Source organism: Drosophila ficusphila, unplaced genomic scaffold (assembly GCF_018152265.1).
Source record: "Drosophila ficusphila isolate 14025-0441.05 unplaced genomic scaffold, ASM1815226v1 contig_288, whole genome shotgun sequence".
Classification (NCBI taxonomy): Eukaryota; Metazoa; Arthropoda; class Insecta; order Diptera; family Drosophilidae; genus Drosophila; species Drosophila ficusphila.
In genome coordinates, this window is record NW_025064191.1 from 898544 (window position 1) to 926125 (window position 27582).

The window sequence follows — 27582 nt, forward strand, 5'->3', positions numbered from 1 at the left end:
CGGCGATGACAGGACGAAAGGCATATAGCGAGCGGTTCAGCTTCCCCAGAAATATCGATTGCGGACTCCATTCGGGGATAAAGAATACCGGGATGTGGAGTTGGTTGGTCAGCAGTGGGGGTCGAAATGAGAAAAGCAAATGACAACTCATTCGGAGTTGCAATAAGTCACCTATCAATTTGCCTGCTCCCATCAAAAAAAAAAAAAAAACACAAAAAGGAGTGGAAATGGAAGTTGGCTGTTAAAGTTTCGCCGATGACAGCAGGCAGGAAGAGAAATGAGGAGTGGACTCTGCTGGGGAGGACAATAAGTTGGGACGTGAGCAGCGTTAAGTAAAAGCAGAAAGCCAGGAGGGGGACACATGGGCGAAGGACCGGCCGACCGACTTTGGGCTATTAATTTGAAGGCAAACAACGCACGAGCCGGGAATTAGGCATCCGAGTGAGTGGCAATGGCAGTGGCAGGGGAACCCCCGATGTCAAATTTGTGAGCAACTGCAGCCGCTGATAAGATTTATGAGTGTGTGCCTGTGTGTGGGGGAGCTTTATGGGGGAGCCGCAGAACTTGGACTTAGCGCACTTCCTTCGCTCGAGCCTAGGAACTACACACATCCGAGGAAGACAAAGGACCACGAACACGACGACGAATGACAAATAAAAGATTTTTATTATCGCATTATGCGGCAGCAGATTTCCCTTAGATGTTGCTGCGGCTTTGTTTGCTCGCTTTTCCCGTTCCTGCCACTTAGAGATGGGAGACCCATGCAGCGTGGAATTTATTGTTACCTTTATGCAAACCAATCCTTAATCCGAAAATATGTTTAATAAATCCAAGTATTTCCCAGTTTGAGTTACAGTTAAGTTGTACGAACAATATTTTCTTAGACTTTCTGAACTTTCGTTGGGATCTCGATTCGTAATTTACTTTCACGATTCGCTCATCACCAGCAGACGGTGTTCCACTCGAGTCCCTGCCCCCCATCCCCGCCCTCCATCTTCGCCCTGGACTAGTTTACTTTTGCGCTTTTCGGTTACTTAAGCTTTCACTTGCTCCCTGCCCCATTTCTGTTGGGTTTAGGCCAAGTTTGGCCGGCGCAGGTTGAAATTCAATTTGCCAAATGAAATTTCTGGGCGAACAACAAAGGCGAACGGGAAATCTCGGAAAAATGCGCATTCAATCTTCATCTTCCCGCTTTTCCTACCCAGTCAGTCGGCCCTTTCCCGTTTCCCATTTCGCTATTTTGGTTATTATACGGCTCACAGACCCGTCTGCTAATTAACTTAAAATAGAGGAAGGGTGAGCGGACTCGGATTCCTTCAACTGTTGCACGATGTCGTCGCCCATTTAGGGTGGGATGTGGCGATGGATCTCCGCTGCAGTTGCCCCTGTCAATTCCCAATCCGCCCTCTGCCCCTCCCCTCCGCCAGTTCGCTGAGTCGACCGACGACCGTTGGCGGAATGAAGATTGATGCCACACGCGGCGTATACTTAATATTCCTGTTGCTTCTTGGTCTGCTTCGCCTGCTCCGTCTGCTTCGTCTGCGAGGCAATATAGGGCAACTTGGCGGGTCTTAATGTGCCGCAAAGCAGAGGATGCACAATTGAAATGGTCAACAGAGCGCAGTGTCTATGGTTACAGAGTGGAACGGCGACGGAGCGACGAAGGGGCCAAATTAGAGGGGGAGCGCTGGAACGGAGCGGAGTTTTAATATGAAAAAAATGGGAAATAAAATGATTGCAACTAAACTGAAAGGCCGTGTCTATGGAGACTTCTCGCAGTGGTCGGGGTGGTAATTGTGCTTAAAAGGTTTTAACTTAGTCAGTTGGCCAGCCGGCGAGAGCGAGCAGCCTGGCTTGATTAATGTAATACCTGAAGTGCACGGAGCACGGACACTGAACTAAAGCTAATAGGAAAGGTAGAATAAATAAAAAAAAGGTCTAAAAGAATACCTAAGCCCTTAGGATATTGTAACTATTTTTTAGAGTTAACTTAAAGCCCATTGAAGATACTGATAAATAACCAGACGAAATCGTTGCAAAACAACATAAAACGCAACCAGAACAACTTACAACTATATTTACCATTAATTCACCCCTTTGGTAGCGAAAACATTTTATTTTGTAACGTCGCATTCTTCGTATTTATTAAGATTGTCAGATACATTTTGATTGTACGACAACCTGACACGACACGAGACATTCAACCCCCGCCCCGCCCATACATACGTTCTCCTCCCCCCACGACGTCCACCTGTCAGCTGACAATCAAGAATGTCAGACGGCGACATTTTGGCGACTGGGGCGGCAGCGGCGGGAAAACTCGCTTGGATTCGATTTGATTTCAGTTAAGCTGGCGGTTGAGTAGCCTTGCCCAGTGGCTACTGGTCAGATGGTCTGCCGGTCTGCTTGTCTGGTGAAACCCCCTGAAAACCCCATCTCCTGTTTGTTAGGCCACCGTGTAATTCATCATTTAGCTGCTGCTGCAGCGTCGTGTTCGCATTCCATCCAAGGTTGACCCACAGATCCGCCTCGACTTCGTTGCCCCTCTCCCTCCTCCCCCTCCAAGCGCACACACGCCAGCTTTACTTTGACAAATTGCAACTTTTCGATAAATTCGAATCATTTGTCATTGACACAAATAGCTTTCAAATTGCACAGACAAACACACACATGTTGAGCGAGTCGAATGTTGAATGGCAATCCAGAGGGGCAGGGGCTCATTGCATTGGGGCGTGTAATTGTTGTTGCTGCAACAAAACAACATTCGCAGCGGAAATTCCAAAACAACTAATTGCAAGCCTCAAATGATCTTGTGCAAAGTGTGGCCAAATCAAAACGGAAAATGTGTGAGAAATGTAATCTATGTTATGTGAAATTTATCTCTGTTATACAGAGAAGTAAAAAATTGCTAGTGCTTTTCTATTAGAATTTCTTAAAAGCGTAAGAAAGATCTTTAATTGTTTATACATATCAATCTGCAAGCAAATATTGGTGCGTATACTTGATATCGAGTTTTCTGTTTTGCTCTGGTCATACTAATCTCCGCAAGAGGCCGCCTTGCCACACTGCTTTTGCTTGCAAAGCAGAAAAGCTCGTTATCCGCAGTCGCTCGCCGCTGGTGGCATGCCCCAAAGTGCTTGTTGTTTCGTTTTCGTTGTTGCTGTTGTTTTGTCGGCGATTTCAAGCTGTTTTCGGTTTTGGCTCAGCAATAACAACCACATAAGAGTGAGCAACAATATCGGCAACAACAATCGCCAACAGTTGCAACCTTCCCACCCCGTTGCCCACCACCCCGCTCCTCACCTAGTCTCACCTTGCTGCCCCCTTTCCCCTTTCCCCCTCCCATGCCCCATTATCACCCGTCTCTGTCTCGCATGCCTGGCCCGAGCGAACGACAGCCGTCTCGCTCGCACACGCCTCACAATGACCCAGTTTCCAAAGCGGAATGTAAACAAATTTGACCTGGAAAAAAGAGTTTTTGTTTTGTAAACAAACCGCGACTGCGACGCTGGCAGCGACGTCGACTGCGGCTGCGGCGGCTCAAACTGTGTGAATGTGAGTTGTGTGCAGTGTGTGTGTGTGTGTAGATTGCGTTTTTGGGCCTTAATGACAACAACAATAAACGCAAAAAATTCGCTAACAAAGTAATTTAGTTGATGATGTTGTTGCCGAAAAAAATGTGAAATAGTTGCGGTCTTTGATGGAAGAGCGAAGAATGAGAAGAAGAGGAATGTGGATAAAGGCAGAAGAGAGTGGAGGTAGAAGGGGCTGAAGAAGAAACTCTGCAGAAAGCGGCAACGGTCCAAAGATTTAAGAAAATGCTTTAAATCTACGGCAGTTCGGGGTATATAATTTTCGGAGAATTGCAGAAAAAGTTTAAGCTACAGAATATACATAACTAATTTGAAACACCTACAAAATACTGTCAGAAATAAAATTGAAAATTTAAAATAAACAACCTAAAAAATTAAAAAATGGTCTCACAAGCAGCCAACCTTCGTCTGGCGCCCCCGTTTAATTCCACCCTGACCTCTTGCGAAATAACTCTTTCGCTGGGCTTGTCTTTCCCTTCCTCGGTGAACCGCGATGATCTCATAACTCAATGAACCCGGCGACCTCCACTTTCACTTGCTCTCTGCCAGCCACTTCTTCGCCATTCAAACATTTCTCACATTTATTACCAGTTTTTTTCTGGCGCTTCGTGGATTTTCCCATAATTCCTCATTTCTGGCAATTTTCTCTACGCCTTGCTGTGCTTTATTATTTGTTGGCATTAGCATAAAAAATTCGAAATTCCAAAAGAGTTTCATTAAAATGAGTTTGTTTTCCTTTGTTGTGGTTGTCTATCTGCGTTTGTTTTGCTTTTTATCTGGTAACCCAAGCCCTCAGATTTCTTTCTGCATATTTTTTGCAAATCGGAATTGGCTCACGTAATAAATATCATAAATTGCGTTTTACTTTGACACACATTAGCTGAAACCGCACCAAAAATGAACTGGGTAGCAATGAACGCTCTCTTTTTTCTTTTTCTTTTTTTTTGTTGTTGTTGTCAATTTGTGGCAATCTTTTTTGTGCTGTTGATGCTTCAGCGTTTTTTGTTGTCTTTTTCACTCGAATTTGTTTTTCTGGTTTTATCTGCAAATGTTGTTGTTTTTGTTTTTGGCCTGGACTTTCTGCTTTCGCCCTTGCAATTGCAAAATACGTATTATGATAACATCATCATTGCCGTCCCCATCAAAATCATTACAGCAGTCATTATAGAAGGTCAAAAAAATTCTCAACGGCTAAATAATGATTTGTTATTGTTTGGTTTTGTGTTTTTGTTCCCCAAGGCTTTCGTGGCGTATGAGTAATTTGTTGTCAGTTTGTTTATTGAATTTAAATTGCGTTGGTTCCAACTGTTAATTAGCAGCGGCGAAAACAAGAGACTGAAAAAATTGTGAAAAATATGAAAATGATGAGGAAAATTGCCAGCGAGTTGGAGAGGTGGGGGAAAAGAGCAGCTGAAAAGCAGCTGAAAAACAGGCAAACACGCAAAAAGGAAATCTGTGGCCAAAGCAGGGACTTGTTGTCAGCACATAACAACGAAACAGAAGACAGAAAAACAAACAGCAAAAAGTGCAACAAAAAACAACACACAAAACAGCAACTGCAACAACGGCAAACAAAATGTGCAATTTTTTCCAAAGCCTCCACTTCACTTAGCAACATTGTTGCAGCCACAGACGGAACAAAGGGGGGCTTGGGGGCTGGGGCCTCTGGCAGCCGGCTCAATGGAAATGTATGAATTGCATTTGCTACATAAAAAAGAAACAGACAGCAGGCGGCAAAAAATGCAGAAAAAACTGCAAAAATGCTGCGCCTGCGCCAGCGGCAGAAAGTGAAAGATGATCGCGATTGCAGGCAGGCAAAGAAACCAGGGCAGATGAGGGGGTAGCGGGCGGGAAAAGGGGGCAGACAGGCCGACGAGGGGCGGGGGAAGGTGCATGCAACACAGATCACACAATGGGAGCGTGAGTTGGCAAAATATTTGCCGTAGTTTTGCATACCCTCTGCGATTAAGTGCGATTAACTATGGTATTAGAGAAGGAACTTTTACCAGCAGACCTTATTATTTTCTAAGGATAAACTCTTTTCTGCATAAGACTCACATGAAATAGATGAGTAAAAATAAATATTAGAATTACATTATAAAAGGAATATTTTGATTTCAAAATATTGTTAATGAAGGATCCCTTTTTCAGGGTGTTCAAGTATTTGCTACCCGAAATCGGTTTTTCTACACCAAACAGTTAACTATGATTCCAAATGGGCTTGGAAAGATGAAAGATAACCAGTTCCCGCCCGCTTTCCCCTCTCTCTCACTCACTCACCCTCTCTCTCACTCACTCGCACTCTCACCATCTCTTTCGGCGTGCTAATGACTTCAATGATTTGCAATTGTTGTCTAGCTCGGGGGCTGCCAACTCAGTTCAATTCGTTCAGAAACGGAAAACGGAGGCCAACAAGTTGGGACCGGAGCATCATTAAGTCGTCGTCGTTGTTGCGGTCGCACTAAACTTAATTTTTTACCATTTTTTAAGAGGGGAGAGCGGGACAACGGGAGAGGGGGTTATGCAGAATTAAAATAAATAAAAACTTCAAGTTTGAGCGCTTAAGTTGTTTGTTCCTCTCCGCTTCTTGAGCATAATTCAACTGCAACATTGTTGCACCAGACAGACATAATGAAGGAGCCGGCCGCAGACGGGGTTAAGGGGGCGCAAATGGGTTAAGATGGGAAAGATGGGGGAGGGGGCCCTCAGACCTGATGGCCAGAGCAGTTTGTGCCATGCGGCTGCTAATAGATCTGGCAAACAGTGTGAAAAGGAACCACTGACAACTGATTGAGCCCCGGGCTGCGACTGCGATGGCAGCAATGGGTGCAACGGGTCAGAGTAGGCAGCCCGGCGGGGTTATGGAGGTTATGGAGGGGAAGCTGCTACTTTGAGGAGTTCCTGTTAAACCGATTTCGTGTGTCTGGTGCAGTTTAATGACTCCAAAGCTGGGGGTTCTTGTAAAAATGATGATTAACCGAGCGGGAAAGATGATGACAGGGAACCAGAAATGTGGGATCATTATCATTATCGCATTCTTATCGATGACTTTTACAAGGCGCAAAGTACTTCGATATTTTAAGTACTAATATTGAAATTTAAAACCATTTTATCTCATATTCGTACGGGTTTAATATTTATAACTCAAGATGTCAATAAGTCAGGATTTTTTTCATGGAAAAGCTAGCTTTGTCTGCCAATAGATCACCTTTAGAAACTTTGTCATTTATAGGAGATTTTCCCGAAATTGATTGTCATAAATAACCATCGATATGGATGCGGGGGAGCTTTTCCGAGAAAAGTGCTTAGCCAAGACGGTTATTTATCGATAAACTCTAGGTAGGCCACCCAAGTAAAGTGAGTTTTTCAGTATTTTTTGTTCGGTCGAACAGTTTACGAGATTTATTCAGTCACCGCCTTCTCACACGCCCACTGCTCTTCGAAAAAACATTTCATATTTTCTCCTCATTTTAAGCTGGCGTTGCAATAATTTTTCCCATTCTGCGGGAGACAGGCAAATCGTATTCGAGTGGCCAGGGGGAAAACGAAAAGGGGGCGGGGGGAGCGGAAGGAAAGCGCGGTAATCGAGCATACAAGCGCATTAAGCACCAGACAATTATGTTGCGGCAACATTGTTGCAGTCAAGCGCCATCGCCGGCGTCAGCCACGCCCCCTTTTCTGCCCACCTGCCCACCGTCTCCCCAAATCCTCCACAAAATTTGTGTCGGACGCCACTTTACTTTATTCTGTCTGTACAGTACGAGTATGGGAGTGAGTGCTTTTTTTGCATGCGCAATTTAAATTTAGTCAGCTGGAAAATTTTATGAGGCCGAAGTCATAACAAGCGACTAAAGCACGGTGGAGAGAAGGGCGCTAGTGGGGAGTGGGGAGGGAGAGGGCGGGGTGTGGGCGCCGATGAGAGGAGCCTAGTCTGCGGTGGGCGGGACTTCATTAGCGTGACTGTACCAAAAGCTACTAGTTGCGGATTCGCTTGCAATTAGTTAGATGTACTAACAGTAAAGGTGTACATATACGAGGATAGGACAGTCGGAGCTCCGTATTTTCGAAGCATTTATTTTTGTAAGTGGACAGATAGTTTGACTCCACTGTGCTGAATCCATGAAAAGCGTTCAGAATCTGTCTCTGAAATGTCCGGCAATTTTTTACGATCTACCAACAAAATGTTAATTAAAATGTTAACAGGAATGTCACCCCCTGCAGAGCACATACCCCTCCAACCGCTCTCCTCCACTTGCATTGCAGGATAATCAAAAACCAATACCAAAGCTGATCCAGCCACCCTCCTCTCTTCCCAATTTCGGTCGCCATTCAGGTCCCATCCCCTTGCGTTAATGCTGCGTCATCATTTGATATTCATGAGGCAGTCGGAAAATTTCCAACACCGAGGGTAGGGATGGGAAAAGCCAGGGGGAGGAGGGGGAAAGGGGGTGGAGTATTGGGGAACAAGGAATTTGTTCGACTCTCGCAGTCACGTCCTTGTGAACCTGCACTGCAAAATTTAAATAAATGCTCGCCTTGTCCCCTGACTTTTTTAACATACACACAAATACACCGATATCCGAGTAGACACACATTTTCCCCGCACTTCCCCCGCTTTTCCTGCACTTGACCGAGTGAGCGCGGAGTGAGTCCATTAGCAGGAGTCCAGAGAGCAACTCGCTTGGCCATAATCACCTTGTTTGTCGGCCGGAACACCTTTAATGGCCAAGGGGCGGGGAGGTGTCGTCGTTACGGCGGATAATCATTGTCGGCGGGACTGGATAATTTCCCGGGTAGCGGGGCCCATCAAATAAACGTAATTCAATGCACATAATGACAACAACATTTCCATTTTTGACTCCACATTTTTTGCCAAGCAACCCACAACAGATGTCAAGAAGGCAAGAGGGGACTTTCAGCTTAGAGGGTCTTTGTTGGTATTTGCATATGGCCAATTGGGCAATGTCAACAAAAAGCGAGGAAACTCATCGAAGTCAAAGTCAGCAAAAGATGATTACGCTGGGGAAAATATGGAGCGACAGCTTTCGGGATTGGGGAATCCTGCGGAGATATTATGTGGCATTAGGGCGACTGTAATGATCATAATTCAGATTAATGCCAGGAATAGAGAATGGGGAATGGGGGGAGATAATTAAGGCAAGTGAATTTGGGCTGCGTTTGCAGAGGTTGTTCTTTTTTTAAGTAACCTTAATAAAAGTTACGCTCGGTTTTTCTGCTCTTAACAAGGTTTCCTGTATCGAACCATCTTGTGTAAAAGATTATCGATTCGTGTGCCCTTTCCCAAACAATTCCGTTTCGATTCGTTTGTGGTGTTGGAGTAAAACTTTATTTCTGGATTGTTTTTGGATTGGAAACGTTACAAATATGGCGAATTCCTCGAACGTCGATCGATACGCACTACGCTCTAACATTGGATGTATTTAGTTCGACAACGATGTGGAGTTGGGTGTGTAAATCGAGTGTGTGTGGGTGGGTGTGTGGGTGTTTGTGGGGTGTAAAGTAAAACTTACGCACTAATTCGAGTTGCTTCACTGGATTAAGTGTGTGTGTTCGGTGTGAATGGGGACTTTGCAGATGCAAAATGCAAAATGCAAAACGCAGTCGATAACAGTGTTGGCCGCATCCTTGAACCATTTTCACACACACACAGGCGCAGGCACACGCACACGCACACACACGCAGGCTCACTCACGCGACAACTGAAAACGTTGCACATACGACCCGTATGCACGCTAGTTGTTTGGTCTCTCTCCCCTCTCCCCGCTCTCCCTTCTCGTCCCTCGGATTCTCACATGCCCTCACCATTTTCCATTTTCCACTTTCCACTTTTCACTCCTGCTCGATTGGATGCAGCCAAGTGTTATGCAACTGCTTAAAGGACTTTATCGTGTGATTTCTTTGGTGATTTGCGCTGTTTGAGTTGTGATTTGTGTGGTGTCGTGTGCCTCGTCTGGATCCAGATCCCGATCCCCGCGTCGTCCGCCGCATCGCCAGGAGTCCTCCTTAGAGCAGGTAGCACTTCCTCCGCCAGCAGGAGCAGGTGCAGTGCCCATGGCGGTAGTAGCGGCAGAGGCACTTGAGATACTTGTAGCCCGCGCAGCAGTGGTGCGAATGCAAGTGCGAGTGCGAGTGGTAGTGGCTGTAGCAGGAGCTGTCGTGCAGACAGTACGAGTAGCAGCCGCAGTCGCACATCTTTTCGCCGAGTGTAGGTCCTCTCGCTAGCCTCGACTTCTCTGCAGAATCAGGAATCAGGAATCAGTAATCAGCAAATCAGGAATTGGAACCTGGAATCGAAAATCTGGACTCTGGACTCTGGAGGATCGGATTTGCGCGGTGCGTCCCAGCTCCTTGGCTCGCTGTTGCCAAACTGATTTCTGGCCAACGCTCCGTCTTTCGACTTGGCTTAGGTTAGTGTGCCTCGACGGCCTCCAAGTCGCGCTGGTTACCAAGGGCTACGGGCGGGAGCCCCTGTTTGGTCGATCGCGGAGATAGATTTGCGTATTTGGGTGGCCAACATTCGTACCACGAACCGGAGCGGGCTGCAATATATGGGTTAGCACTGTTGTTGTTATGGCAATTCATGTGGAAATCATGTCAATTGATTTTGGCCAACTAGTCCTCCAGCTCCGCCGTCTCCGTCTCCGCGTCCGTTTCGGTTCCTGTTATTTGTGTGGTTTACTAAGCCAGAAGTTAGAGGGTATTCTGAATCTAATTGAACAGACTAAGAGAGTTGAGGGTTTTAAGGGGATATTGGGAATAGAAGCTAATGCTCTTGGTAGGAAGCAAAGTAATAGCTCGTTTAAATTCTGTGCTCGATGGCAGAATCCCCACAAGTGATATTTTGTGTCTACTGCCATTAATTTTTACTTAGTAGGCATACAATTAAAGGGTATTCCCCCGACCGAACCCTCATCGAAATTTTCCCAAACCATTTTTGCCTGGCACCGCGCACTTAAATCAACTCGAATCGTATGATTAATTCGCAATGTTGTCGCCGATTTTATGACCGAAATATTTGGGTATATTTTTGTGCATTAGCTGCCGTCGGCCCGAAATAGACTTGGCCAAATGCAAATTCATGCCTGACCCACATTGGGTAATGCCGGCTGCGGCATTAGTCACCGCCATCGGGGGATCTACAGATACAGATAGAGATACTCGGGTGTATCTGCACCGCCGCCGGCACCGCGGTTGCTGCTCACTTCTGTTGCAATCGGTGTGACACACGCGGCGAATGCGCAGGCTGACGTCATTGAGGCGGCCACACGGCGGATACGTCATCTTGTTTACGCGTTCGGTTTCAGGCTGAGATCAGCTGGGTTCTCGGACTTTGGCGGACTGCAAATGAGATCAGATCAGGGGGTCTGCACCGGGTGAGGTCACCGCAGTAGTGCGATCATTAGTGGGCTGCCCGTTGTTTGCCATTGCTCCAACGACTAACTGCTAATTGCTAACTCCAATTTGGATACGCGTTTAACGGCCAGGAAGTGTTTTACTTGATCACTTAGCAGGTCATTAGGAAAGGTCGAAGCCCGAGATCAGCTTTTCGGTAGTCCGCCAATCGGAAGAAGTCGATCTACTGGTAGATTTCTTCTCACAGTACTGTGGGAGAATTTAATAAGGAACTTATTAAACTGGCAAGGTGTTTCAGGGCTTAACCCCTGCTCAACGGAATATAATTGTAAGTTGCATTTTAAATTGACTCGTTAAGACCCCTAACAATGCTGTGTGGTAAGACTTTAGATTCGTGTCATGTGTCTGTCACAACCGATCGTGTAATATCCCCTGTGAAATCTCCCCACTACAGCTGGTACGTACAGCTCCCCAGTTTCGTTCACGACCCATAATTTGCACTCTGCCACATGCGTGTAGCTTATCGGATATCTCCGTTTGTTTCCATTATTTTTTCGGGGGAAAGCGCCGTTTTAACCCTTGTTTAGGTTCCAATTAAAGTGGCGAGGACACGTAACGTGGCTTTAATGTCAAGGGTGGGAGGTGGCGAACGAAAAAGGGGAACGGGAACGAGAAGGGGGTTCGTCCTGCTGCTGCTGTTGTCAAGTGTCCTTGTGCGCTTAAAAAGTCTTTGCACACGTATCCCCAATGGCGAAAAGTTTTGTCAGCTAGCCAAAACCTGGTTAAAAACGAGGGGGAGGGGGAGGAGTCGCTTTTGGGTTCGAGAAGGTTGCAAGTGCATGGTTTTCAGCAGTTTAGTTCAAGTTGTTTCAAGTAACACTCAAAGGACAACGGGGCGGACAAATAACGACGGCCCTCGGACCGAGCCATATGGACGGGGAAACAATTGGAGGTCCTCGACGGGATGGCAGGATTGCAGGGACAGGAAGCGCCGGCTGTCAGTGTGTGGCAAATAATGGTGTTGCGTGTCGTTTTTGCCACAAAACGATGATGATAACCGAGAAACCAGCTACGACAGCTGACTTTGGAAATGACGAAAAAACAAATACCGAAAACCAAACGAACGCAAAAAATGGGGAAAATGGGGAAAATAATGCACCAAGCGATGCAAGAAAATAAACTTCTTCCGGGCCAAGTTCTCTGCGGTCTCCCCGCGAAAAGCGTCACTGACACTTAAATTAAATTTGTTTCCATTCCGACGGCGACACTTTCGGTTCGGTTCGCTTCGCTTGGGATTGCAATTGGGATTGGGATTGGGTTCGGTTTTTGCTGCGGCCAAGGAACCGAAAGTACCGACTCCGCGCCAAAATCCGACCAAGAAATGCATTTTGCAATAAAATAAATTAAAACGAAGCGAAAGCAAAGCAAATTGTGTACTCCAACTTGCCGAATCCAAACGATGCCCAGAAGTAAGGAGGTGCGGTTGCATTTTTTTGGGCGGGAAAGCGGCGAAAAGTGGGCGTAACCCCAGATTGAGTGAAATGGTGCCGCTGCAGTAGGTTTTAAAGCCTCGAGGTAAATCAGAGAGACTCAGGGAATAGCTCTCACTAAATATTATGTAACCCACTTGCATAATTCGCTTTGACATTGTACATGAAACTCATTTTTAGAATTTGCTCAAACAAAACTATGTTATTTATAAATATTATTTATCTAGCTTTAATTGTATTCATGTTAATGTGGTTGCACATACAATTCTGTTTATTTTTCGCCACATTCACGAGGGTCCACCTTCTTTCTGTTTTATCCGACAGACACCAAAGTCACCGCAAATGTTGCAACAGTTTTAATTGTTGTTGCTGCTCTTCATGCCGCTCGTTCAGCATGCGGATGGGGATATACAAATGTGTGGGTGTGCCACCAAAACGCCTCGCAACATCGGCGGCAACAAGAACGGCCAAGGGGAACATTCCGTGTCCATCCGATTCTCCTCCGAGGCCATATTGTTCTCGACTACGGAACCACGGAACCGAGCTGAACCGAAATGTTTCCACCTAATCCACTTAAAGAATATTTTCTTATACTTGCTACAGAAGTTACAACACTTTTATGGACCTCAGATGCCAAAATGCCAACATTAACCATCTTCAAAAGTAAATACACAATTCTATCTGCTTCCTTGAAGTTTATTTTCGTGTTAATGCTCATCAATATTTTAATTTTCGTATCGAAATAACTACTCATAAAATCATATACTTTTACCAAATATTTAAAACAGTTTCTCCTATATTTCTTACTGTGTAGTTCAAAGCCGGGGTCGGTTGGTTCGTCCGTTTAGTTCGGTTTGGCTTGGTTCGTGCAAAATTCTTGTTTTCTCGCATTTATTGGTTTTGGATGAAGAGTTGGGTGGCAGTGGCCGGCAGCAGGTGGCGAGTGTAAAGGGGACAGCGGTTGAAGCCGCAGCCAAGCAAACACATTTCAATCAAATGCCCACTGACGGCGATGTGGCGCCCATGTGGGTGGCCCCACCCCCTGAAGGGGTGATTTACGGGAGCGATTTACGGGGGAGGGGCGAATCGAAGGGGCACGGACAAACCACCGGCATAACAGTTGCTGCACGTGGACGAGGGCCATTGCCACAACTGCCGCAAAGTGGCACTTGCCAGGTTTTTGACACAACATGGCTTGCCACATGCCAACGCAGGTTGCTGCTGCTGCTGCTGCCGCTGCGACTGCCACATCCTCATGCCACTTGCAGCAACAAGCTCGTGTTGCAGCTGCAGCTGCAGTGGTGTGGTGTGGTGGCGTGCCCCACTGATTTCGACTCGAATCGAAATGAAGACATTCGAAACGTCCTCCCAGTCGGTCGGTGGCAACTTTGTCCTTGGATTGTTCCCAACCAACCAACCAACCAACCAACCAACATGACAGCTTGAAGTTTGACAGGCGAAACTATTTGCAGCAATGCAAAGATATTTTGTGGCATTGAGAGCGGAACCGATTAAGTTGATTACTTCGGACACGACCTTGTTTTTACATGAGATTTTATTATTATTTTATGTATTAATTTCATAATTTTGGATGTTTCCTATGGGAAAGCTTGCAACTTCATTTAAGTCAAATTAAGTAAAATTAAATTTGGCTTCTACAGTCCGGCGTTAACTTTGGCCAAGCCATTTATTCTGGTGGGTTTTAAAGAATGCCTGCGGCAAGAACCCCAAGCGCCAAAAATGCACTTGCCCGTTCAGTCACGCCATTTTACCGCCCGAAAAAAAACAAACAAAGTTGGGAAACTTGTAGAACAACGTCATTAGGGGGAGCAGAACAAACCGTTTGCCTCAGCTTGTGTTTGTTCTTTTCTCGTCCCTTCTTTGTGGTTAATTTATTTTCATGTTTTAATTTCGACCATCCCCCCTCTCACTCGATTTATTTTATTATTTAATTTAACAAAAAATGTCGACGACACCTCGAGAATTCCAGCGAAATGCGGGCCATGCAACATGCGGCATTAAATGCGGATCTCAGACCCTCTTTCGACCCAGCCCCCTTTGCCATCTGAACCCATTCTCACTTTGCATTCGCCGCCGCCGATTCTCAATTCCCGATTCTCTGGGCTGCATGTGGCACGCAAGAAGTCATTAAAAAGCACTAAAAACGCAGCACTCGTAAAAACGAGCCTGGTCCCCCCGAACGCGAGGCCCCTTTCAGTGACCCTTACCCCACTCCCCACCCATGCCACTTGCCCCTTTTCCCTTCCCCCTGGTTAATGCAGCAGGCTATGAACAAGACCAGCAAACCAGCAAGCCAGCACTGAACAAAAAAATGGGCTCTTACATGGGAAGCCCTTCCGCCTTAAGATTGATGTTAGGTTTAACGATTCTAAGGATTCGAGGCAGAGAAGAAGGACGATGAGTGGTTACCCATCGTAGGCTAAAAAAGAAAACCAGGCCTTAAAAATGCAAGTAAACAAATACGAGTATTAAGCCTCGAACTGCTGTTCGATTACCGACTGGAAATGAGACTTGGGCTCGTCTCCGCCAACAGCATTCCTTCATATTTCGCAACGCCAAGGAATTCCATGAATTATCACAGTACATTTGCCACGGCGACGGGGGAAATGGAAGCGTTCTTGGAAATTGGCGGCTGGTATTTGGGTTGGCGATGCGCGTGCGTAAACTTGGCAAAATTCAAGTGACATTGAGTGGCAAGTGGCAAGGAATGGATTGTGGATCTTGGATCTTGGCGACCGCCGCACATCCGAAGTTGGACACATCGAGGTGACTCGTATGCAGCGATACGGATACGTGGGAATAGATTGAAATGGCTCGGCAATTAGTTTGCTGCAAACGTAGGTGGTCTCAAAGAGTTCAGAAACGCCTTTAAGATCAGACAACAGAGCTTGCCATATCAAAGGAATAGCTTTATTGCTAGCCAAGTATGGATCCAAAGTCATTTCTTATTGTTCGATTAGGACGGTTGGCTTATCTTCAACACCAGATATCACTTTGGATACCACAATCCAGTCGCTTCCCACGAGTCGTAAACAAGATTGCACACACTGCACACTGCTGATCTCATTTTCCGAGAATAACGCACTCGTAACTAATCGGCGAATCTCCGGCCTCCTCGAGCGGTGGTTTTCCATTCATTGACAGGGTTGGGCCCCCGATTTTTCCACTGCTTTTTATGCAATGCAAGGCGAGGCATAATAACGCATAACGCACAATGGAGTCGATAATCAGCGCAGCCCCTCCGTCGCCCCGCCCTTCGCCCCCTCCGCCCAGCGATTATCACACTCGCAAGTCTCGTGCTTGGCTTCCCTATCGTGGTTGCCTCGCAGTGACCCCTCGAAGAACCCGACTTGTTGAACTGAGCTGACTGACTCGGATTGTTTACAACTTGTAATGGAAACTTTTGTAAACTTTTCCACAAAATCCAGACGGGGGAAAACTACCAAAAAAGTGACATTAGCCATATCAATTGAATAGAAGTTAAACGGAGAAAAAGCATTTGCCCGAAAAGTGCCAAGTGGGTAAAATTCCATTAGACCTCGAGTTCAGCAGACATCTGAATTATTTGCTCTGCTCATTAGTAGCCGCTTATGCCAGTCCTCAGCCACAATAACATGTATTTCTCAGTCGCTTTAAGGAGCATTTAAGAAAACTGAAAGGTATTTGAAAACAATAGCGCGCTGACGTCAGAGCAGTCTGCTTGTATCTGATGGATGCATTCATTGACATTTTGCCGAGATAAGAAACGCACAATTCATAATTAAACGATCGAATCAACCGGAAAGAGGAAGGGTTCGAAGCCAATATGACCTGTTCGAACGTTTAATTTTCTGTATAAAAATATAAAATGTTTGTAACAAGTACATATATTTTAATTTATACCAAAAGGAAATAGGTAGTTCCATTAAAAGGAAAACTAAAGTTAATTGCATACGTGTATCTCAGTATGAGTGAGTTTCCAATTAGTAATAAAAACGATTTCTGTGGCTGAAATTCGGTTGTTTTCCTTGTTGCCCTCGTTCCATGTCTTCCTTTGAACGCGCTTTTTGTGCGAATTGTGAATTCATTCACCTTTTAATCAAGCAAACCAGTTGCGGCTGTTGTTGTTTACTCTTCTTTGGGTTGGTTGTTGTTTGGGTTTTTGGTCATTGCCAAAATAAATTTTCCCAGTTTTGAATGCTCCATGAAATTCGTGATAAAAACAACGTGAGTTAAATTGGTACAAAATTGTTGCCTGCTAAAGTTCGAGGACTGTGGGTGACTTATTAAAATTGTGTTTATTCCAAAGGGAAGTCAGTAAAACGCTGCGCCTGCGCTTTCTGTTTGTTTTCGGTAACCAAAATAATCGCGAGCTGTTTTTGTGTACCGAAAGCATTTCATGAATGAACGGAATCGAATTTTTTCGGTGCCGCTCGTTTCAGTTGAGTTCGATTCGTTTTCAATTCGGTTCAAATGCTATTGCCCCTGCGGGCAGGTAACACTCGACATTATAAAGGGAGCTAACTTCGGCGTATCGAAGCTTATATACCCTTGCAGTCATTAAAAATGTCAAGCAAAAGGCAGAAAGGTTTCATCCTAAAAAACACCATCTGAAAGAAATCATAGCAATATAATACCAAAAATAATAACACTTGGTTAGGAATTTCGTCTAAAAGGTTTTGTGAATTCGGATGGAAATTGACAAAGTTATGGGTTCAGAAAGTCTCGTTGTGGGTCAAAAGGGGGTCAAAATTTTGATCCTCGAAAAATTAAAAACTTTGTTTAGTTTTGGGTTTTCTTTCAGCAAACTATCAGAGTTGGAAAGTTTGACTTGAACAGTGGTAAAAAATGCCTCTTTAAATTTGAACTAAAATTGAATAAGTTCTGAGATAAGTAAGAAGCATTGAGAGTCACGTTATGTTAAGCCACAAACAGGGGCAAAAGTATCGACCTTAACGAAATGTAAGATGTAAACACTGTACGATCCATATGTTCAGATAGAGATGATCAAAAATATCTACTTGCCAACTTCTGACTGAAATTGTAATACCCTCTGCAAGGGTATAAAAAGCACCAAGAGCCTAGCTCTATCTGTGTGGGTCTCTCGAGTACGTGTCTTGAATGAAAAGCTCTGCACGCGTGTTTGTTTCCCTCTTTGCGCCAACTTTAGTTTTTTCGCCAAATTATCTCGGACTTAAAATCTACAGAAACACACACAAAAACAAGACAAACCGAACTTCATGAATGAGCCACACCGAGGCAAAAAATGTCAATAGCAGAAAATACAATTTTGGTTGCTTTTCTTTCTGCTTTCAAGAGCCCGAACAGTTTCGACTGCGAGTGGGTTTTGTTTTGGAGTTGTATCTGGTTTTGAGGTGAGTGGATCTCGATTGCCGTCAGTGCAATTCAATGCTGTGAAAGTCGAGGCAAATTGATTTGGTTTTTGAAACGCCTGTTATTAATAGGTAACTCATTTCATTCAACTTAGATTGCATGGTTTTCAATTTTAAAGGGCGCCTGTGCCAGATCGTCTCGCGAACTAATATACTAACACTAATATTATATATATTTTATACCCATAACAAGTGAATATATACTTACAGATTAAGAGAGTACTTTCTTAAATATCAAACAAAAAACCCGTTCCTCCATGCCGCTTCTATCAGAGGTTTCTACACACCTTTTTATCCCGATTTGCCAAGACAACCACCGCAGCCAGCGAATCAAACGAAAACCGTGTCAGACACAAGCTCTTGTCTAATGTCATTCAAAGTGGCATATTTAATTTCGCATTTAGACGTCTTCATAGCCACATTTGAGACATCTCTTCTTGGTCTACATGGGCTCTGCCCGAGTGGCCAACAAGGCGTACTCGACTTACCTCAGTGATTCTGCCCCGCGGACCCTTTTCCCATCCGCCCGAGATATCTACGAGCTGTTGGGCAAATTTCCGGTTTCTGGTTTCATTGTAAAAATCCAAGCGACAGCGCAGAAGACAAAAACATTTTCGTACGTTTCGGTATTTTTGGTTCACACGTGCGCGGGTAATAAACTTCAAATGACCGAAGCTGAATGGAGCTCTTCGCTCTCCGCAGGCATTAAAGTGGGCCTGGCCGGAGGCAAGTCAAGTGTTGAGGCCAAACACTTTCCGACTCGCACTTAAGCGACACAATAACAATAACAGAAGCAAAAGCAGGCCCGAAAAAACGTTTAAGACCGCTTTCGTACCTGGCCCTCTCCTCACTATTTTTATCGCCTGCCTTGCCTTATTAATGTATCTTCTGTGTTTATCATTGTCGAATTTTAATTAAGCCGAACTCGGTACACGTGTATCTTTAATGCGTTTATTGTCCAACAAGTTCAATGCCTTCTCTCTAGCCTCTTTTTCCTCTACTCGGTTCCTCGGTTTATAATTGGCCACCGTTGCTGTTAATTAGAAAAGGAAAACTGAGGAAGCCAGCCCATGTAGATTATAGCCTGTTTTCATTCAAAGTTTAAGGTTTCTAGGTCTACAACAAAACTTAAGGTTATATGCTAAAAATATACAAATTTCTTGTCTTAAATTGATGGGAATTGTCATGAAAATGTAATTAAATTTAGCTTTATTCACTTCTCCCTAAAATCTATTTTTATTTTCTCCTACAACCTAATACCGTTTTGATGACTTTGCTTCAAAATATTTCAATTGCTGAACAAGAATGATTCCACAAATAGCAAAAGTTTCTGCAAAATTATTCCAAGGCAGTAAACGTTTATTAATATTTAAAAATATTACGTATACGCAACGTGCCGGTACTCGACGGAGTGGCAACGGTCCGGCCTTTCGAAACCATTTCATATATATTGAATTTCATGGCACTTAGGCGTCTATTTTAGACCAGCCCACCCCAGGGAAGCCATAAAAAATAATTTATTAATAACCCTTCTGCGGCCCAGAGAAACTCAGTTCAGGGTTGGAGTTCGAATTTGAGTTTGACGGGGGTTAAGGGTGAAGAGCCTCCCCTGCTGACGCGTCATTAAAGCCGCCTGTGCCACACACACTAAACAAAATCCACACATTAGTGTCAATGCTAATGTTAATGCCAACGCTCATATCCTGTCCAAGGATGAAAGCCGAGACAGTGGGGCTCTTCCACCGACGATAAGTTAAATTAAATGAAAAGAAAAAGTGGAATTTTATACCTAGATGAAATATCAACCATGGAAATTAGTTAGTTTGATTTAGATTTTCGATTTTTAGACCTTAAATTATCTACTGAGGTTCAATGAACCTCTTGAATCAACATGTTCCCGTGCCACTGTGCTCCATCCCCCTGTCCATCGCCTTGTCCATGTGATTAGATGTGAAGTTTGTTTGACTGTCGTTTTTGCTAATAGACTTCACAAATGTTATGGCATCAGGATGTTCGAGCCTCCCCCTCCGGAGCAGCTGTTTTCTGTTGTTGTTATGTTTAGTGTTATGGCTGTCAGGGGTGAAGGTGAGGCCTCTAATGGGAATAACCCCTCCCAAACCCCTTTGGATCCTTTTAAAGTGAAGAGATCCGGTTTCCGTGTTCCGTGTTTTCGTTTGCTCTCGCCTTAAATGGAGTTTCTTATGGTGCCCGCCTAATTTCCGCAGGATTAAGCTGGCCAAAAATGTTACTCCGATTCTAATTGGTCCGAACAATAACTCCGCTGCGGGAGACTCCTCCGTTTTTACTCCAGGTTAATAGCGAATGGCGGTATTAGGTGCTTCGGGGTGGACTTCTCGCCCCCTCCAATAGAGGGAAGTAAAATTTTATGCACAAGTTGTTGTTCCCGTACTGCTGCTGCTGTCGGTGGCGCATTAAATTTGATGGTCTACTAAAATTTCTATCAAAGTGTATGCATGAAATTTTTTCCTGATTTTCGGGGGTGGCTTTGTGTTGTGGGGATTGGTGTATGGTGTATTAAAACTTTATATGCATTATAAAATTGGATTTTATGTCACTCCTGAAGTTGCCATTAGCCTTTGTCCCCTCGGCCCCGGAAAGAAAGAGGGAACGTAAAAAATATTTTTGATAGTCAATTGCGTGCCAAGGGGAGTTTCGAGTTTCGAGTTTGGGTGTTGCCTCGCTCGCATTGTTCACGATGAGCCCTACAAAACACCCAACAACTTGTCCATAAAGTTCCGAATATTTCCCAATGCCGTGTAATCGTAAAAAGCCCCCACAAACGCAAATTGAATGAATATTCGCTCTCAAAAATTAAAATCAAGCTGAAAGTTGTCTCTGAATTTTCGTGGGTTGCTTTCGATTCGCTTTGAGAACGATTGAACTCAGTTTTCCCTTCCGAGTGCTCTAAAAAGAATGTCGTGTTTTATTTGTTATAAATTTTTTATATTTATGTCATCTGCCCCATTTGATTTTTATTCACAATGCGGAGTATTTGTTAAATGGAGTGGAAAATTCGGGTAAAATTCTGTGGGATTGATTTCTTTAAGACCGATGTATTTACATATTTTCGGGCCTGGAACCTTAAAGATTCGGAACTCCTATTTTAAGCGGAGCCTTCTTGTTTTAAGATTGTTATGGGACTACTTATGGTTAACACTTATCTGATTCCGCAAGTGAACGTTTACGATTTCCCAAAGCCATATTCGCAGAACGAGTCAATTAAGCAGCAGGAAATGTCCTCAACTCAATTCAACGGCCATAAAACGATGGGGAGTCGTCCGACTATATCTAAGTGATCTATTTAAGAACGGAAGCCACCTGCTCATCTTCTTCATTGGCTCGGAGTCTCTTGCGCGTAGCCTCGTAAATGTCATACGGAGAACATTTGCTAAATTGGCACCAAAAGTTGCACAGGAATATGAAAACAATAAAATAGCCATAAAAAAACGCTTGACCATTGGGTAGCAGCATATCAGTGGGCTGAATCGGACCGAATTCGTTTTATTTTGTAATTTTTAATGTTTTTACGAGGCCATAAAATTAGCAGTGGCCGCATTCGGGGCACAAAGGACGACAAGTGCGGCATCGGAGGATGAATATGAGTACGAGAACGGGTAAGAGTGTGAGTACGAGTACGAGTATGAGTACGAGGCCCATAACTCATGCGACAGTTAGATGCGGGCACCCAGATAGGCCGGGGCCATCCGAACGATTCCGAGGACGAGGACGAGTATGAGGCCGCCGATAAGGATGGAGAGGGATGGCGAGGGATGTGGGGCTGGAGCTGACTGAACGAGGCACTTAAGCAGACTGCAGCGCCGCCAATTGCAGCCCGACGGCATTCCTTTGACTTATGATGTCGCACTTGGAGTGGGATCGTGATGCGATAGTCGCTGGCGAAGAGAGTACCGAATTATTAAGTACTTTCCAGTTACGAATTAAAAATCCGTAGTCTTTTTCATGCTATTAAGTTTTCTAAAGATTAAAAGTTATATCCCAATATGGAAGGAAAAAATACTAGTCATACGAGTACGGCTAAGAGAAGTAGATTTTTTTATTATAGGTATATTTTAGTGTCCATATCCCTGAATCCAATATAGCATCTCTGTGTACTTGCCTTTTGGTGCATTGCACTGATTGAGTGTTGAGAGGACGAGATGCGGCGCTGTGATCTCTCTATTATGTTTGGCCAGGCCAACAAGGCCATAAAATTTGATTGCCTGGCTGGCCAAAAAATAAGCCAGAGTGCCAGGGGTGGGCGGTGGAGAAGGTCGAGAAGGAGGCGCCAGGAGAAGACGAGGACGACGAAAGGACGTCCCTGGGAACACACTCAAACCGTTTGGCCATCCAACTGCAGGCGGCCTGTTTTTCGGTGCTCGGTGCTGAGTTTGCAGACAGGTGCACCGCGAGCGAAGTGTTTTTATATTTTTGTTTGGCTCATGGGGCCCGGCCCGCCCCCTTCGAAATGGCCCGAAGGCAGCGCGTCGCCATAATAAACCAATAAAACGTTGCCGCTGCCGTCGCCGCAGCCACTTGCAGTTCCAATCAAGTGACTTTTATTAGGGGCAGGGCGACCAGAAGGGGCGCCTGGGCATAAATTGCATGGCATGTAACCAAAACAAAGCGAACTACCGCAAGAGAGCCTAAGAATAACCATCGTTTTTGGCTGGCCAAATTGAATAGGGTCGAATTCGGGTTACCCTATAAACGGGGTGCAACTAAATCGGAGGAGTGTTCCTTATATGTCAAATCCGACAGGATTTAAAGTAGTAAATCAAGTCGAGTTGAGCTTATCCCAGTTATTTTTAATATCATAACAAAATGGGGAAGTCAGCTTCACTTGCAATTTATAGGAGTAATTAATCAATTTACCTCACTTCGATTACTAAACCTATAGCCCAGCTAGATTGCCGTATCAGATCCAACTAACTGCACAATCCCAGATCCCAGATCTCGCATAGCCGATAAGTTAGGGTATCTCCCGCAACCCGGTTGCAACCCGGTGCAGTAACAACACTAACAACCACATCGGCAACCTGTAATGAGCCGCTTTCTTCACTCGGGGGTTTCCCCTTTTGTTGTTTCTGGCGCTGCCAGTGCTGCTGCTGCTGCATGGTAAATAGATTTCGATTGCATGCCTCGTCGTGTCTGAGTCTCGTAAAGGAGACTTTCGGTTCGGATATACACTCGTACTGTATGCTCGAAGACTGCATAAGGGGTCCGCCACTGATTGTCTGAGATGGACGCGGCGCGATTGCTTTAGTCATGGTCTGTGGGACACGTGCGATTATTATGGTAATATTTGCATTTGCGTGTGGCTCCGTTAAACAGTTGAGTGAGTTGCTGGGCGCCAAGACGCGACTCTATCGGCGGAGAGGTCTTCTCCGGTGAATTGGCCACGTTTTCGGCCAGACTTCCTCCTCGCAGCTGCTGATCGCTCCCGATCCCCGCTTTTCGCTTAATGGCCTTTTAAACAGCCAGCACAGCCTCTAATTCCGATTCCCCTCGGCCAGCCACGCCCCGCACAGAAGGCTTTCAATTAAGTCGTATGGCAAATTATTTTATTATAACATTGGTGCAAAGCGAATGCAGTTTTATTTTTATTAATTCGTAGGCAACCGCAGACCGTTTCGCAACCATAAGCATTATGTGGTCGGGTTTAAGGGGACAGGCTTGACAAATTAATTTGTATCACGAATGATTACATTCGAATTCTTTATAAATTTCAATTAATATTTTATGATTGTCAACTAACAAAGTTCTGAAAAGTGTACCTTTTTTGGAAAATGTTGATAAGCTGATTTGGTCCCCAAACCTGCTGGCGCTGGCCTAGATATTTGATTTAATTTCTAATTATGACAAACTTTTATGTGGAAGCGTTATTTTCGTGGGCTTGTTGTAAAGCTGTCACAATGAGCAATCATTAAAAATGATGTTAAATTAAACTGTTTAATTGGGTGTAATTCACCGACTTTTAGAGGCTGACGTCAGTTGCTGAGGGGTTAAAAGCCATGTAGGGTCCAAAGCAAAACCATTTCAGTGCTCCATGTCTACTGTCATTTTGCGTTGGCATTGCGAACGCCAATTACGAGTGCACCCAAAAACAGAAGAAAATAAACTTTACGATTGACCATTAAAAATCTGTTAGGCCAGATCATAAAAAGCTAAGTATTTAACATAAAAAATGCCCAACTTGGAGAGGTTAAAAATAAAACGTTTCAAGGAGAAAACAGTTGTCGAAACTTGTTGAGAAAGTGTTCAGATAGAAAACTAGAGTAAAGCATAAAACCTAGGCTTTGCTTTCGTATGAGAAACTTTCTTATTCGATGGCTCCCAGGTGTCATTGTAATTCCACGGTCCTTTACTGCTTAATATCATTGGCTAATTTCATTATCAGATTTTGTTTAGCAAGTATTTAAAAACAAAACTCTCAAATTATTTGGCTTACGTTAAGAAAAAACGAACAGGATACAGCCCAAAACAGATCGTAAACTATCCCATGTCTCGGCTTGACGCCATTTAAACGCCACCAACGGAAAGCGAGAACAAAATCAAATGAGAAATCGCGAAATTCCTTTCGCTTTGAACCGTATTCTACCTGTCCCAGGTCATTGAATGCAATTCTCCCCGTCCACTGTCCACGGTCCACGGCCCTTCTGTCCCTGTCCACTTCGATTACAAACTGTTGAATGAATTCCGCTGGCCTCCTTTGCTCCCTGCAAAAGCAAAGAGCGGAGTATAAGTCGCTTCTCGGGCTTAGAGTCCGAAAATTCGAAAATTCGAATCGGCTTTGAGTCGCCGCCGTCGGAATTCCAAGAAGGACATCTCCCGTCTTAGTCGCACTCTGGTCTCCCAGCTCTTTTTACTGCGCCGTTCTCATTTAAAGCATTTTATGGCATTTTGTTTTAGTCGCCGCTTCATTATGATTTTTATGGCCACTTTAGCATGGCTCCTCCGAGTTCGAAGGAGTTGCCATCTCCTTAGGGTTCTCAGGTGGGAGGAGGCATTGTTTAGGCCCCGTTCGCCCTTTCTCGCAGTGCTTTCCGTTTGAACACCCCGAGCAGGTTGGGATTGGGGTTGGGGTTGGGGTTGGGGTTGGGGCAGAGTCCGGACTCCGGAGCAAAAACCGTTTTTAAAGCTCGTTATAATTTTTGTATTCCTTTTTTAGTGGCGGATTTCTCGGCCCTTCGCTCCTTCGCCCGAATTCCCTGTGCATCTCGGCCAGGTGATTGCCCTTTTGGACATCTCTTGCGTGATTTTCGCTTTAAATATCCTTGGGCCCAAATTGGAACTGTTCTTGGCGGTATTCCCTTCGCTTTGCCCTCATTCCCTCCTTAACTTCGATCGGGATCTGTTTTCGACTCGAAATGAAGTTGCTCCACTTAATTGCCATCATTAATATGGCCCACTATCAGAGATCGAAGATCGGAAGGGAGTTCAAACAACATTCAAGTCGCGAATCGTTTGGAAAGCATTTCGAGAAGATCTCCTAACATTATTACCAACATTTTTCCGTGTAAGATACTTAAACGGATATATTGTTAGAAAACAAAAACTTTTATTTGTCGGCCCTTAAAAAAAATGCCAGAAATTCCTTTTCGCCCAGGAAATTTCCATTTGCCTTTAGTTCCCACTTGTGCACAGTTCAATGAGCTGCTGCAAGGTAAATTCCCCCGAAAGCCCGCGAATTCCTTAGAAGAGCATAAAAGGAGATCCCTCCACCTACGTTTGGCGCACACACAGACACAGGAAGGGAATTAAAAACACATAAATGTCACTTTCGAATAGCTTTTTGTTTTATGGAGCATCTTTTTCGGACCAAAACAAAATCGAAAACAGAGAGCACTGCGGAGGAGCAACAAATTTGACGCAAGCGCAACGCACACACAACACACAGATACTTGCACAGATACAGATACAGATATAGACACAGATACAGATGCAGATACTTCAATGCCAGACGATGCCCGCTGAACTTGACAATGAACTCCCGGTTGACCAAATTCGAGGGCAAACACAACAAAAGGTGATTTACCTTTATCCTGTCCCTCGCCTCCTCGAGGAGCCTGCGAAGACGCCTCTACCTAACAATAGATACCACAGACTCAGATACAGATACAAATGCAGACGCAGCTCGCATATTTCGGACGAAACCTATTCAGACGAACTTCGCACATTAACGCCCTGGATCTGGATCTGAATCTGGATCTGAACTCGAGTACGAACCTTCGGATCAGGTCCTTTATTCTTTATTGTCTGCTCGGTGTGGGAATCTCGGCGAGAGCGATAACTGCAGTCCAGTCCGGTTTCTCGGAACTGGCCGTCGGTCCTTTGAAAGCGTGCCGTAATCTCTTTCCGAACCGAGGCCAAAACAAATAAACCCAACAAACTAAAATTAATGCACCGTCGTCGCTCTTAATCAATATCAGGCAGCATTTTTGTCAATGAATCGGTAATTCGGAGAAAATTTAGGGACCTTCAAGTGAGAGGAGGTTTTGTGTCGGAAACACAGTATTCTGTGAGAATTAGGGCCTTGTATTTTGTATACTTTAAATTTTACTTAAGCGCTCAACACGTAGCTGCCTAAAGTTATGTTTGGTTTTTTATTCACAAAATACTAATTAAGATTAAAGCTTGAGAACTCAAATAAAAGCAAATATTGACAATCACCTGCGGCTCTGATAAGGTAATTACGCAATTATTTAAACAAGTATGTGGGTTGCTATTAAATACTCGTATTCTTAACAGGGCAAATGTATACGTATTTGTCTTGTGGCTATTGCAATTACTATCCCGTAAATTTACATGATATCATCTCCAGATTTACTGCCCACTTGATAGATACCATAAATATGTGTGCACTTCATGTTAACCATAAATTACGTCTCGCCGACTTGGTTTCGGTTAACTGAACTCTGAAGTAAGTCTACGTCCCGCCGAAGTCCTCTTTGGTCCTCCCCCCATACTTCTCGGCCCCAGTTACCAGGCCACCATCTCACCCACTGTCCACTGACCAGCGAGTCAGAACGGCTCGATTAGCGATAATATCTCGTCGCATTGTCATAATTCTTGGCCTGGGCAAGAGGAGCGCACAAAAAGCCATTAAAATCTCAATGCCACTCACTCCAGACTCCAGAACTCCGCCCCTCTTGGGCGAGCTTAGCTTTCTTCTAATCATCTGCCAATGACAATGACAATGACCCCACAGCAGCCAAGTTTGTTTACTGGCCAGAGCTTCTGGTTCTGGTTCTGCTTTTGCTTATGCGGCTGCTGCCGTTGATATATTGGAGCGTTTTGTGTTTATCGAATGCCATCATCTAATTTTCATTAACTTGTTTTTTCGCATACAATAAATCTTTCGTCCTCGTTTCGAGGGTCCTCGAACTCGACCCTCGAGCCCCGAGATCAAAATAAAAGCGCTTCAAATGCGTTCTGGCTGCACATCAACGTTTGATGAGTGTCGTCTGATCAACCAGTTTTAGTCATGGAAATACAATCCGAGCTTTTAGAAATAACAACAATTGTACTGAATAAATGTCTTTAGAATGATGAAAATCATTTAAAGGTCGAAAACGATTCACTTAAGAAGTATATATGATTAGGTTAAGGAACAGAAGATGGGATATCGGAAATACATTTTGTCAGACCCCCTCGCAGAGATTGACGACAACGTTTATAGTTGAGTACTCCAGTGCTGCAACATGGGGAAAG

The 27582-nt window shown here is 44.6% G+C and overlaps 1 protein-coding gene and 1 long non-coding RNA gene across 3 annotated transcripts in view; both read right to left on the reverse strand.

The window, feature by feature from the left end:
* The window catches only part of LOC108099002, a 259141-nt gene that overhangs the window by 145424 nt on the left and 86135 nt on the right, over window positions 1–27582 (reverse strand). The gene's annotated exons all lie outside the window — the stretch shown is intronic.
* Window positions 8914–9962, reverse strand: LOC108099001. 2 transcript variants are annotated; one of them, XM_017202232.2, is made up of 2 exons: window positions 9899–9962; window positions 8914–9847 (listed from the first exon to the last, which is right to left on the reverse strand). In XM_017202232.2, exon 2 carries the CDS (start codon window positions 9804–9806, stop codon window positions 9618–9620), a length of 189 nt encoding a protein of 62 aa, XP_017057721.1. In that variant the 5' UTR covers window positions 9807–9847; window positions 9899–9962; the 3' UTR covers window positions 8914–9617. The 2 variants fall into 2 exon arrangements, with proteins under 2 accessions (XP_017057721.1, XP_017057723.1); XM_017202234.2 differs by having other exon boundaries at window positions 8914–9842; window positions 9899–9938.